Source organism: Zeugodacus cucurbitae, chromosome 3 (assembly GCF_028554725.1).
Source record: "Zeugodacus cucurbitae isolate PBARC_wt_2022May chromosome 3, idZeuCucr1.2, whole genome shotgun sequence".
NCBI lineage: Eukaryota > Metazoa > Arthropoda > Insecta > Diptera > Tephritidae > Zeugodacus > Zeugodacus cucurbitae.
The window spans coordinates 8552237-8563309 of record NC_071668.1 but is presented as its reverse complement, the minus strand read 5'-3'; the positions used below and the strand labels follow the sequence as shown (position 1 = coordinate 8563309).

The following is an 11073-nucleotide window of genomic DNA, read 5'->3' as shown; positions in this document are numbered from 1 at the left end:
CGTTTAAAGGTAGAAGAGTGTTTTCTGTAGGTTAAGTAAGACTATGGAGGTGAATGAAGTATGTAAAATCATCGGAGTAAAAACAATGAATACTAAAAAGAAGTTCTTCAGTGGAGTCACTACCATTTCAAAGTACTCAAAGTGCTTTAATTTAGCAATAACATAACCGACATTATCGATTTCTTTCAAGATATCATTTCCAGGCACCAAATCGGGACTTATGCCGGTATACTGCGAGCAGTCTCAAATTCACAATCGTGACAATTAGAGACATGAGGCAATCGTGACAAGCAGCATACCGGCATTAGGCTCAACCCACACCGGGTTAGTCAAAAAAGCCTTTGACTAATAAAACACAAAACGTATTTTGCTCTAACCCAAACCAAGCCAACATGCGTTTTTGTCTCGTCTTGTTCGGTGTGGGTTGTCACATACGAAGCTATGGGCTGTTGTCGTATCAGACAAGAAAATACGTCTTGACTAATCCGGTGTGGATTAAGCCTAACTCTCAAATTTCCAAATATTTCCAAATACGGATTGTCTCCATACTCGGTGGCAATCTAAACAAAGTATTCCAAAAATATATCTAAAACATATGTGTTCACTTTGACAGCTATCCCTCTGGGATATGATTTACTTCTGACACAAAGCACCCTTTATACATTTTTATTATAATTATAATTTAAAAAAAATCTTAAATATATTATTTATACTTTCTGGCATACATAATATAACTCGTTTGTAAGCTTAGACTTAAATCCTTCACAATTCACACTTAGTTTATCTTGACCTTGTTGCGTTGCACTAGCATTTTAGATATATTCTTATAGGGTACTTCGAAAAACAATGTGAAGATTGTGCAGATGAAGTACAGCAACACGCAAATGCCAATATATTCGATAAACTAAAAATAGAAAAAATATATATTTTTAAATAAACGGTAGAAACTAAGAAAAAATTAAAGAAACCAAAATAATATTGCACAACAATTCAAACTCATACTCACCAAATTATATGGACCAGAATTGCGACTTGTATTATTCATGCTTGTCAGTAGTGCCATGGGCAATGGATTTAGCAAGAACATCGCATAAGTGATTTGATTAAATTTCTTGAATATGGGATTCTCCAATATAGCAAAGAACCATTTCACGCTGCCCGCTGCATTTGCGAATATCAAGCAACAAACGCTCGAGGAGAATACGATACGTTGGATGGTCAATAGGATCACATAGGAGACCGCTGAGTAACCTTCTGGCATGCTAGACAAAATGCATGTGAAGAAGGCAATGATGGACAAATAGCCGAGAAACTCTTGTAGCGATTGATTTTGAAAGAAGTTCGCATAGAGTTGCTTCTGTTGATTTTGTACGAAAAACCAACCGGCCAAGCCGCCAATTACATAGGCCAGTACACGTGACAGCGGATTCATGTAGAGCTCCGTGAAGAGCACCGCTGTTGTCTCCAATCTAAACATGTAATTCAAATTGATGCCGGTAAAGAAGGTATATATCATATTAGCTACGACTGTGGCTAAAGTAAGCGCCTTCCCCACTTTGGGGTGTCTGCAAAAGAGAATATTGTTTATAAATTGATATAAATATATGAGTGCTTACTTCACATAGATGCAGAGTAGAATTATGCTGAAGATATAGAACTGCATATCGCACGCTGACGACCACGTCCAATACATGCACAAATCGTGGTGATCGAAGAGATTTTGTATGAAGAGCACATTGCGCCACCAATACATCTCGCAGTTGTCGTTTATACGTTTACTAATCGGGAAAACCGTCATATCGTCTATTATAAGCGCTCCAACATCGGATAGGCACATAACGAGTGCATATAGTGGACCCAATCTATTTTAGGTTAAGGAAAAAACAAATATTAAAGATTATTTTTTATCTTTTTATGGCTGATTTCGGTACTTACCTGATCAAACGATGCATTATGTACATAAATACCACTTTCGTATTCATCATTAAACCATTATGGCGTATTCTTTTAATGGTCTTAGTATCTTGGAAGAAATGGTATGTTTGCAAGAAGCCACTGTAAATATTTGGGAAATTTTTTTTAAATTTAAATTTAGCAAATCCACTAGATGAACTGAAAACTTTTTCGCAATAAGGTTAGGGAGCGCTTAGAGAAGGTTTACAACTGAAACTATATTTAAGAAAAGTGGATGCTTTATGCTCCCAATTTGGAAGAGAAGATGGGATTTTGAATATTAAAGAATATCAACTAAGCTGCGAGGTCTACCCAACCTATACTTATTTCAACTGAATTTAACCTCGTTCACTATTTCATCGTACTTACCTTATTGTAAAAAACAAATCCACGAAAATGTCGAAATTTCCAACATCATTCGCTAATTTGTAAATCTCCGACTTATTAGTCGATGCTGGATAGCTGATGATAAGTAGATGGAAAAATACCACGCCCATTGCGCCATAAAAACGTAAACCATTAACCGCTGGAAAAGCTTCAGTGCCACCCGTTGCAGTGCCTTCCGTTGGGAAGAGCAACTCCCAATTTTTTTCTACATTGAAATAATCAACAATTCCATTATCCGAAAGTTGTGTAAAGGTTTGACTCTTCGTATTTGACAGAACACTCGTTCTTTCATACTTTTCGGTCTTCGTGCTATTTCCAAGCACCTCAACCATTTCGCTGTTACGCTTCATGTGTCGCCTCAAAGCGAGTACTGACAACAGCAGTGTCATTAACCAGAAGCCAATAAACAACATTGTTGAAGGTCTTGAAAAGAAGCCATCACGCAGTTTAAAATCTTTCACACTCTCAACACGCATGCGCATATTATAAATATCATTCGAGACGAATAAATCATGCTCCACATAAATAGCCATTAGTTGACCGATCTCGGGTATTGAGCAAGCGCTCGGCAAACATAAACCGATCATTATGCATGGTTCATAGAAGGGATATACCGGATCAATTTGCCATGTGGAATTATGCCACAAGTTGACCACGCGATAGTCCGTGGGGAATGGTGCTGTGTCTGTCATTATTTTCGTATTCATTCTGTGTGGTATATATGTGGATATCTTCAGTTTGGCGGGAGTTTTAACAGCATTACAAGTGTTGCGACTGCCCAACCAGATGCCATTGCCCAATATGAAGCCGGACTCCCGAAAGCCTGACGCATCGTACACTATATAGAAAGGGGAGGAATATAAAAAAAGTCGAACGAGTTCGTTAATATTGAATTATGCAGGAAAGCGTTTCGGTTCTATAGGCTGTTAGCAATGTGATTTATTGGGAATTTTTTCAAGCAGCTGATACTGAGATTATGGAATGCAACGTTAGAAGTGAGTACTAATTTCTGGTCTTCAAGTAGTTCATTAAAAAAAAGTCCTTGTAAGTTAAAAAATAAAGTTTTTGAAACGAAATTAATCTCTTCGAGTTTCATGCGATATTCAGTCACAAGAGTGCTTCAAGACCTTTCCATGTCATCAGCCCTTCATAACCTTTAAAAATTTATAATTAGAATACACCTTTTTTCACTTGTCCTTTGTTCGTTTTCTTATGAGATTTGGATCATATTCTTATATTGGTTAATCTATCTATCATTAACATGCAATAATATTGAGTTGAAAAACTATTTTTATACTCTCGCAACCAGTTGCACAGAGTATAATAGTTTTGTTCACATAACGGTTGTTTGTGTCACCAAGAAATATAAGAGTTAGATATGGGGTTATATATACATAAATGATCAGGATGGCGAGTAGATTTGAAATCCGGATGTCTGTCCGTCCGTCTGTCCGTCTGTGCAAGCTGTAACTTGAGTAAAAATTAAGATATCTTAATGAAACTTGGAACACATGTTCCTTGGCACCCTGAGGAGGTTGCTTTCGAAAATGGGCGAAATCGGTTCACTGCCACGCCCGCAAACAAAGGGTGGAAACCGAAAACCTATACAGTGTCATAACTAAGCCATGAATAAAGTTATGAAAATGAAATTTGGAACATAGGATCCCATTAGGGAGGGGCACATTTGGATGTAATTTTTTTGGAAAAGTAGGCGTGACCCCGCCCCCAAATAGGTTTTTTGTATATAACTCGCAAACCAATAAAGCAATATAAACCAAACTTTCTGCAGTCGTTTCTTTTAGTCATTTCCTTATACAGTCCAAAAATGAAAGAAATCGGATAATAACCACGCCCACCTCCCATACAAAGGTTAGGTTGAAAATTACTAAAAGTGGGTTAACTCCCTAACGAAAAACGTCAGAAACACCAAATTTTACATAAGAAATGGCAGAAGGAAGCTGCACTGAGATTTTTTTACAAAATGGAAAATTGGCGTGGCGTCGCCCACTTATGGGTCAAAAACCATATCTCAAGAACTATTCAACCGATTTCATTGAAATTCGGTATATAACACTTTCTTGACATCCTGATGACACGGGTGGAATATGGGCGGAATCAGTTCACAACTACGTCTACTTCCCATATAACTCAATTTTGAATTCCATCTGATTCGTTCACTTTATATTGTATTCATAAGAAACCAATGAAGCTAGCGGAATAAAACTTTACACAAATACTGTATTTGAGCTGTGACATCACTTGTGGGAAAATTGAACATGAAGAACTCAGTGCCTAAGCATTTTTTTCTTATAACAGTTTCTCTCTGTACCTGAAATGGTAAAAATCGGGTCATAACTTCCCCCAGATCCCATATACCTAATTATAAGTAATATTAAATTAAGTGAGCGTAAAATCTTCGATATATTGTATCTTGGTGGTGAAAAAGAGTGAAATCGGCTTAGGAATTACCTCAGTCCCCATATACTATTTATGATGATTTTCGTTATTCTATTGAATTTTATGCAGAATATATGGGTCGACTTGTGTTATCTTTATAAAATTACATCAATAAATTGCGAGAGTATAAAATGTTCGGTTACACCCGAACTTAGCCCTTCCTTACTTGTTTTAACTTACTCTTCATGGCCCATGGCTGTTGCATTAGCATAGCCTTCTGTGTCTCCTGCAATTGTGTATAACAGCTGTGGCTTACCATATCCGGATGACTGATAACTGTTAGGCCGAAGATGATTGACGAACGCTGCATTAGTTGATATTGATCGCTGTTAGGATCCACTGTAAACCCGCTGCTACATACGAAGCTCAGCAGTTTAAGTAACACCACAACTTGATAAAGCTTCACTTTTGACATTTTGACTCTTTTAAATCTTCTTAATTTATTTATTTTAGTTTTATTTATTCCTTTTTAGTTTATTTACTTTTATTATTAAATTAAATAATTTTATTTAAAAAAAAAATTTGAAATTTTATTTTTAATTTAATTTAATTATATTAAATTCGTGCGTAAAAGAATATTATATTTTCAAAACCCTTCTTCGATAAATAATAGGATATTCACAATTCTTCATATTTATTTGCTTATTTCTTACTTTGCTTTCACCATTTTTATAAATTTGGCACTTGAATACTGTTATTCCAAATATGTAACAATATATTTAAACACTTTTTTGATTTTTATCGTTCAGCATCCGTAACTTCCTTTAAATTATTTCACATTCACTCTCACTTTAGCAAATTCCCTTTCTATTTCACTACCCGCTCAACTGAAGAGAGATTGAAATCGAAGCGACTTAACGCCACAAGCGGACTGCCACTGAAACTTCTTATCCGCTCATATTTAAATTAAATTAAGGTGCGATAAGTTTTTTTTAGCAAATATGAATTTAATTATGCATATGAATCAATACATCAAACAATTGTGTTTGTTTGTTTACTATTTGAAAATAAATACATATTTACGTAACGTTATTTATAAAACGTGTGACTTTAGGGTAACCTCCAGTGTTAGATATTTTATTTATATTTTCGATGATGTTGTATTAAAAAGTTATATACATACGCCCATTATAGTGATCTTTCATTTTGGGATATCCTTCCATAGTTTCCCGCAACAGTGAGGATGGCTTCAAAAAACTATTTCTTATAAAAACTCATTAATTCCGCAATATATTTCAGGCATATCGTGGACAAATGATCTTTAAACTGTCTTGCTTATTGTTGCGCTGTTGCTAACTCTCTAAAAAATTCTGTTATACAATATAAACAGTAAAATACAACATTAACGTTTGTTAAGTATTTATTTTAACATTTACAAATATGGAAATTATTTTCCCACCCTAAACCTATAAACAGCTTATTTTATGGCTCTTTTCGCGTATTAAAAATAAGAGCTTTTTCAGTTGACTTTGTGACTTGACTTGTAAAGTAAACAATTCAGATCGACTTCAAAGTTCTAGTAGATGGGGAAGTAGGCGTGGTTGTTAACCAATTTGGGCTAGTTTCATAACATATCATTGGGAACCCAGGAAGATACAAAATATGTTTGACGCCTTAATGCCTAATGGTAACCGCTGTATTTGAGATATGCCCAACTGTTTAGAAATTTAGCGGTATTGGATTTAATTTCAACAATACTCCATATCATTTACTCTTCTATAATTTCATTTAATATCGATTTTAAATTTTTCGAATCGATTATTAATACATTTGTATTTTATATACTTTAAAAATTTCGATTTATCACAATCCCTTTGTGTTAGTCCACTCGCAAATAGTATTTTATTCGTGTATGCATTTCGCCTCTTCCGCTTAGAACCGCCATATAACAAAGTGGAGAATTGAGGAATGCTGGAACACTCACTATCATTCCTAGGGACCTAATCAAGAAAACTGTTACAGTTCGAATTTCATCCATCCCATGAAGTGATTGTAACATAACGCTTTAGTACTTTCGTTAAGACATCTACTTTAGTTTAGTTTCAAATTGATCAATATAAAAGTCAAAATAGACCACTTGATGAATATTCACAGAATGCAGCATCCTGAAGATAGATCCCATCTCTTAAATAGCAAATTGACAATTCATGAAGTTCTTGGATAAACAAGACTACATCCCAGTAAAGTGATATATAGTTGAGGTCACTGTGTGGTCTGGAACATCATACAGCTCTATTAAACAGTTAGATATTGTCTTGAGGAATTGAATAGTATCTAAAACAGTATCTCTCATTATTAACAGGACGTTTCCATCTTAGTTTTTAAAACAACATAAGCCTATAAAAAATTCTAACTATATGAGATAAATATTCTTCCAAATAAAATCATGTTTAGAGCGTTATTTACACACCCAAATGTCAATTTTTCTTGTTTACTCAGCCGTTAAACCCGAATCATTTGGGTTGCGTGAAAAATGGGAAGTTTATTGTAAATTAAGAACTCAAGGTTTGGAAATAACTCTGAACTATTTTTGAAAGTTCTTCTAGTGGAAGTTAACCTATATTCTTAACATATGTGTTTTCTTGACAGCTGGTTTGACAGTTATCCCTCTAGGAAATTCTTCACCTTTGAAAGAAAACTCGTTTTAGAACTCCTTAAAATTATTATATTTTTATTAACATCTTAAATATATTATCTATATTTTTTGTTGCAAAAAATGTTTCTATTGTTACAATAAATACATTTGCAATATTAGACTTAATTCCATCACAGCTTGCACCAGTAAAATGTGCTTAGTTCGTCTTCGCTTTGGTGCGCTGCACCAACATTTTAGATATATTTTTATAGGGTACTTCGAAAAACAATGTGAAAATTGTGCAGATGAAGTACAGCATTGCGCAAACGCCAATATATTCGATTGCCTAAACGTATAAAGATTAAAAAATAATAAAAATTTTAAATAATAAAAGACTATTTTATAACAAATCACACTCGTACTTACCAAATTAAATGGACCGGCATAACGACTTGTATTATTCATACTTGTCAACAGCACCATAGGCAATGGATTTATCAAGAACATCGCATAAGTGATTTGATTAAATTTCTTGAAGATGGGATTCTCCAATATACCAAAGAACCATTTCACGCTGCCCGCCGCATTTGCGAATATCAAGCAACAAACACTCGACGAGAACACCAGACGTTGTATGGTCAACAGTATCACATAGGAAACCACTGTGTAACCCTGTGAGACTTTGGCAAAATTGCAAGTGAAGAACCCAATGATGGCCAAATAGCCAAGAAACTCTTGTAGCGATTGATTTTGAAAGAAATTCGCATAGAGTTGCTTCTGTTGATTTTGTACGAAAAACCAACCGGCCACGCCGCCAATTACATAGGCCAGTATACGTGACAGCGGATTCATATAGAGCTCGGTGAAGAGCATCGTAGTTGTCTCAAACGAAAACTTATAATCCATTGTGATGCCGGTATAGAAGGTATAGACCATATTTGCGACGACCGTGGCTAAAGTAAGCGCTTTGCCCACTTTGGGATGTCTGCAAAAGATAGTGAGGAAAAGCTTTGCTAATAAATTCATATAAGTAAATATGTGTGTACTCACTTCACATAGGTGAAAAGTAGAATTATACTGAAGATATAGAATTGCATATCGCATGCTGATGACCACGACCAAAACACGCACATGTCGTTGTGGTTGAAGAGATTTTGTATGAAGAGCGCACTGCGCCACCAATACATCTCGCAGTTGTCGTATAAGCGATGACTAAATTGAAAAACCGTGATATCGTCCATCATAAGCGCTCCAGCATCGGCTAGGCACATAACTAGTACGTACAGTGGACCCAATCTGTTTAGAGAGAAGGAAACACATAATAAGAATCATTTATTTTTCTTTATATTTTGGCATTCGGTACTTACCTGATCAAACGATGCATTATGTACATAAATACCACTTTCGTATTCTTCATTAAACCACTTTGGCGTATTGTTTCAATAGTTTTGGTGTCTCGGAAAAAATGGTATGTTTGCAGGAAGCCACTATAAAAATATGTGAAAATTTTGTTATTCTCTTATATGGTCTTAAAACAGCTTTTTGTTTCAACAATTCATTATTTCATATCAAAATAAATAAAATCTCATATAATTTCCTTCACCTCTTCATCATACCTACCTCATTGTAAAAAACAAATCCACGAAAATATCGAAATTTCCAATACTACTAGTTAATTTGTAATGCTCCGATTTATTATTCGAAGCCAGATAGCTGATACACAGTAGATGGAATAATACCACGCCCATTGCGCCATAAAAACGTAAACCATTCACTGCCGGAAAAGCTTCAGTCCCGCCGGTAGCAGCATTTGGATCCGTTGGGAATAGCAACTCCCAATTGTTTTGTACATCGAAACAATCGACAAATCCATTATGCGAAAACTTTGTATTCTTTTGGCTCTTCGTATTTGAATGAACGCTCGTTGTTGACTTCGTGCCATTTGCGACCACCTGACCTGTTTCGCTGTTACGCTTCATGCGTCTCGCCAAAGCGAGTAAAGACAACAGCAGTGTCATTAACCAGAAACCGATAAACAACATCGTTGAAGGTCTTGAGAAGAAACCATCACGCAGTTTCAAATCTTTCACACTCTCAACACGCATGCGCATATTATAAATATCATTCGACACGAACAGATCATGCTCCACATAGATGGCCATTAGTTGACCAATCTCGGGTATTGAGCAAGCGCTCGGCAAACATAAACCGATCATTATGCGCGGTTCATAGAAGGGATATACCGGATCTATTTGCCATGTGGAATTATGCCATAAGTTGACCACGCGATAGTCCGTGGGGAATGGTGCTGTGTCTGTCATTATTTTCGGATTCATTTTATGTGGTATATGCGTCGATAGTTTGAGATTGACGGGTGTTTTAACAGCATTACAAGTGTTACGACTGCCCAACCAGATGCCATTGCCCATTATGAAGCCAGGCTCTCTGAAACCTGACCCATCATACACTGTAAGAAGAGGAATAATATAAAAAGATTCGGATGAGTTCGTTGATATAGAATTATGAGATTATGGTTTCACAAAAGCCTGAATTAAAGTCCTTTCTATAAAAAGCTGTGTATTAATAGAGGGTCTGAAGTACAATTGTTAATTTTCGAAAAAAAACGAGATCATATTTCTGAGAATATTTCTTTAGTTTTTCATAATTCTTAAAAATACAGCATATTTTTCTCACTCGACCTTAACCCATTTTCCTATCAGCGTGAATAGGGTTCAATGTATTATATATACTTTTTCCTAATCTCTCTCGCTCTTGGATAATGAAATGAACAACTTTTTGACTTACTCTTCATGGCCCATGGCTGTTGCATTAGCATAGCCTTCTGTGTCTCCTGCAGTTGTGTATAACAGCTGTGGCTCACCACATCCGGACGACTGATAACTGTTAGACCGAAGAGTATTGACGAACGTTGCATTAGTTGATATTGATCGCTGTTAGTATCCACTATATTGGCGGTGCTAAATACGCAGCACAGCAGTGTAAATAACACCACAACTGGATACAGTTTAACTTCCGACATTTTTACTGTTTAAATTGTTTGTTAAATTTAATTTATTTTAGTGTTGATTCAGGTCCTCCTTTTATATTTCCATAATTTTTCTTTGGCAAAGGATATTCACAAATCTTGCTATTTTCCACAAACTTATCGAAAACAGTTCCATATAATCACTTGATGTTGAAAGCAAAAATAATTTTTGGCTTATTTCTCACTTTTCTCTCCCTTTTTATTTCTTATGAAATTTGGCACTTGAATGTTTGCATCTATTCTTCTTATATTCGTTTTTTACCGTCCAGCATCCCTTAAATGTTTCCACATTCACTCTCACTTTAAAAATGTTCCTTTCTATTTCACTTCCCGGTCAACGAGATTGAAATCGGAGCGCCTTAACGTCACACACGTACTGCCACTGAAACTTCTTATCCGCTCATATTTATTAAACTAAAGTGCAATAAAGTGTTAGCACAAATGATATTAATTATGCGCGACATAGAGAACGCAAATAATTGCGCAAATTGTGCGTTGTTTTCACTTGCGCTGCGGTTGAGCGCCAAATGCGACACACTATCATGCTATGTGTTTACTATTTTGAAAGCAATACATGTAAACGAATCATTTCGTTAGAATACGAGTGTCTGAATGTGCGTTATTAACCCTCTGGTGCCCAAAATCTTTTTTGGGA

At 35.6% G+C, this 11073-nt stretch overlaps 2 protein-coding genes across 2 annotated transcripts; both read right to left on the bottom strand.

Moving 5' to 3' along the window:
* Positions 1–650: 650 nt before the first annotated feature.
* Positions 651–5689, bottom strand: LOC105215283 (O-acyltransferase like protein). The gene is made up of 7 exons (XM_054228276.1): positions 5451–5689; positions 4978–5278; positions 2323–3178; positions 1936–2055; positions 1617–1862; positions 1007–1565; positions 651–904 (listed from the first exon to the last, which is right to left on the bottom strand). Exons 2-7 carry the CDS (start codon positions 5210–5212, stop codon positions 776–778), a joined length of 2145 nt encoding a protein of 714 aa, XP_054084251.1. The 5' UTR covers positions 5213–5278; positions 5451–5689; the 3' UTR covers positions 651–775.
* Positions 5690–7448: 1759 nt separating this feature from the next.
* LOC105215284 (O-acyltransferase like protein) lies at positions 7449–10866 on the bottom strand. The gene is made up of 6 exons (XM_011189113.3): positions 10178–10866; positions 8993–9839; positions 8740–8859; positions 8423–8668; positions 7799–8357; positions 7449–7718 (listed from the first exon to the last, which is right to left on the bottom strand). Exons 1-6 carry the CDS (start codon positions 10410–10412, stop codon positions 7590–7592), a joined length of 2136 nt encoding a protein of 711 aa, XP_011187415.2. The 5' UTR covers positions 10413–10866; the 3' UTR covers positions 7449–7589.
* Between the last annotated feature and the right edge of the window lie 207 nt (positions 10867–11073).

Excerpts from the sequence above, each read along its gene's own strand:
- LOC105215283 (XM_054228276.1), bottom strand. The coding sequence starts at position 5,212 with ATGTCAAAAGTGAAGCTTTATCAAGTTGTGGTGTTACTTAAACTGCTG. Across the intron at positions 1,863-1,935 it reads ATAATGCATCGTTTGATCAG|ATTGGGTCCACTATATGCAC; the intron begins GTAAGTACCGAA and ends AACCTAAAATAG. Across the intron at positions 905-1,006 it reads ATTCTGGTCCATATAATTTG|TTTATCGAATATATTGGCAT; the intron begins GTGAGTATGAGT and ends TTCTATTTTTAG.
- LOC105215284 (XM_011189113.3), bottom strand. The coding sequence starts at position 10,412 with ATGTCGGAAGTTAAACTGTATCCAGTTGTGGTGTTATTTACACTGCTG. Across the intron at positions 9,840-10,177 it reads ACAGCCATGGGCCATGAAGA|TGTATGATGGGTCAGGTTTC; the intron begins GTAAGTCAAAAA and ends CTCTTCTTACAG. Across the intron at positions 8,669-8,739 it reads ATAATGCATCGTTTGATCAG|ATTGGGTCCACTGTACGTAC; the intron begins GTAAGTACCGAA and ends CTCTCTAAACAG.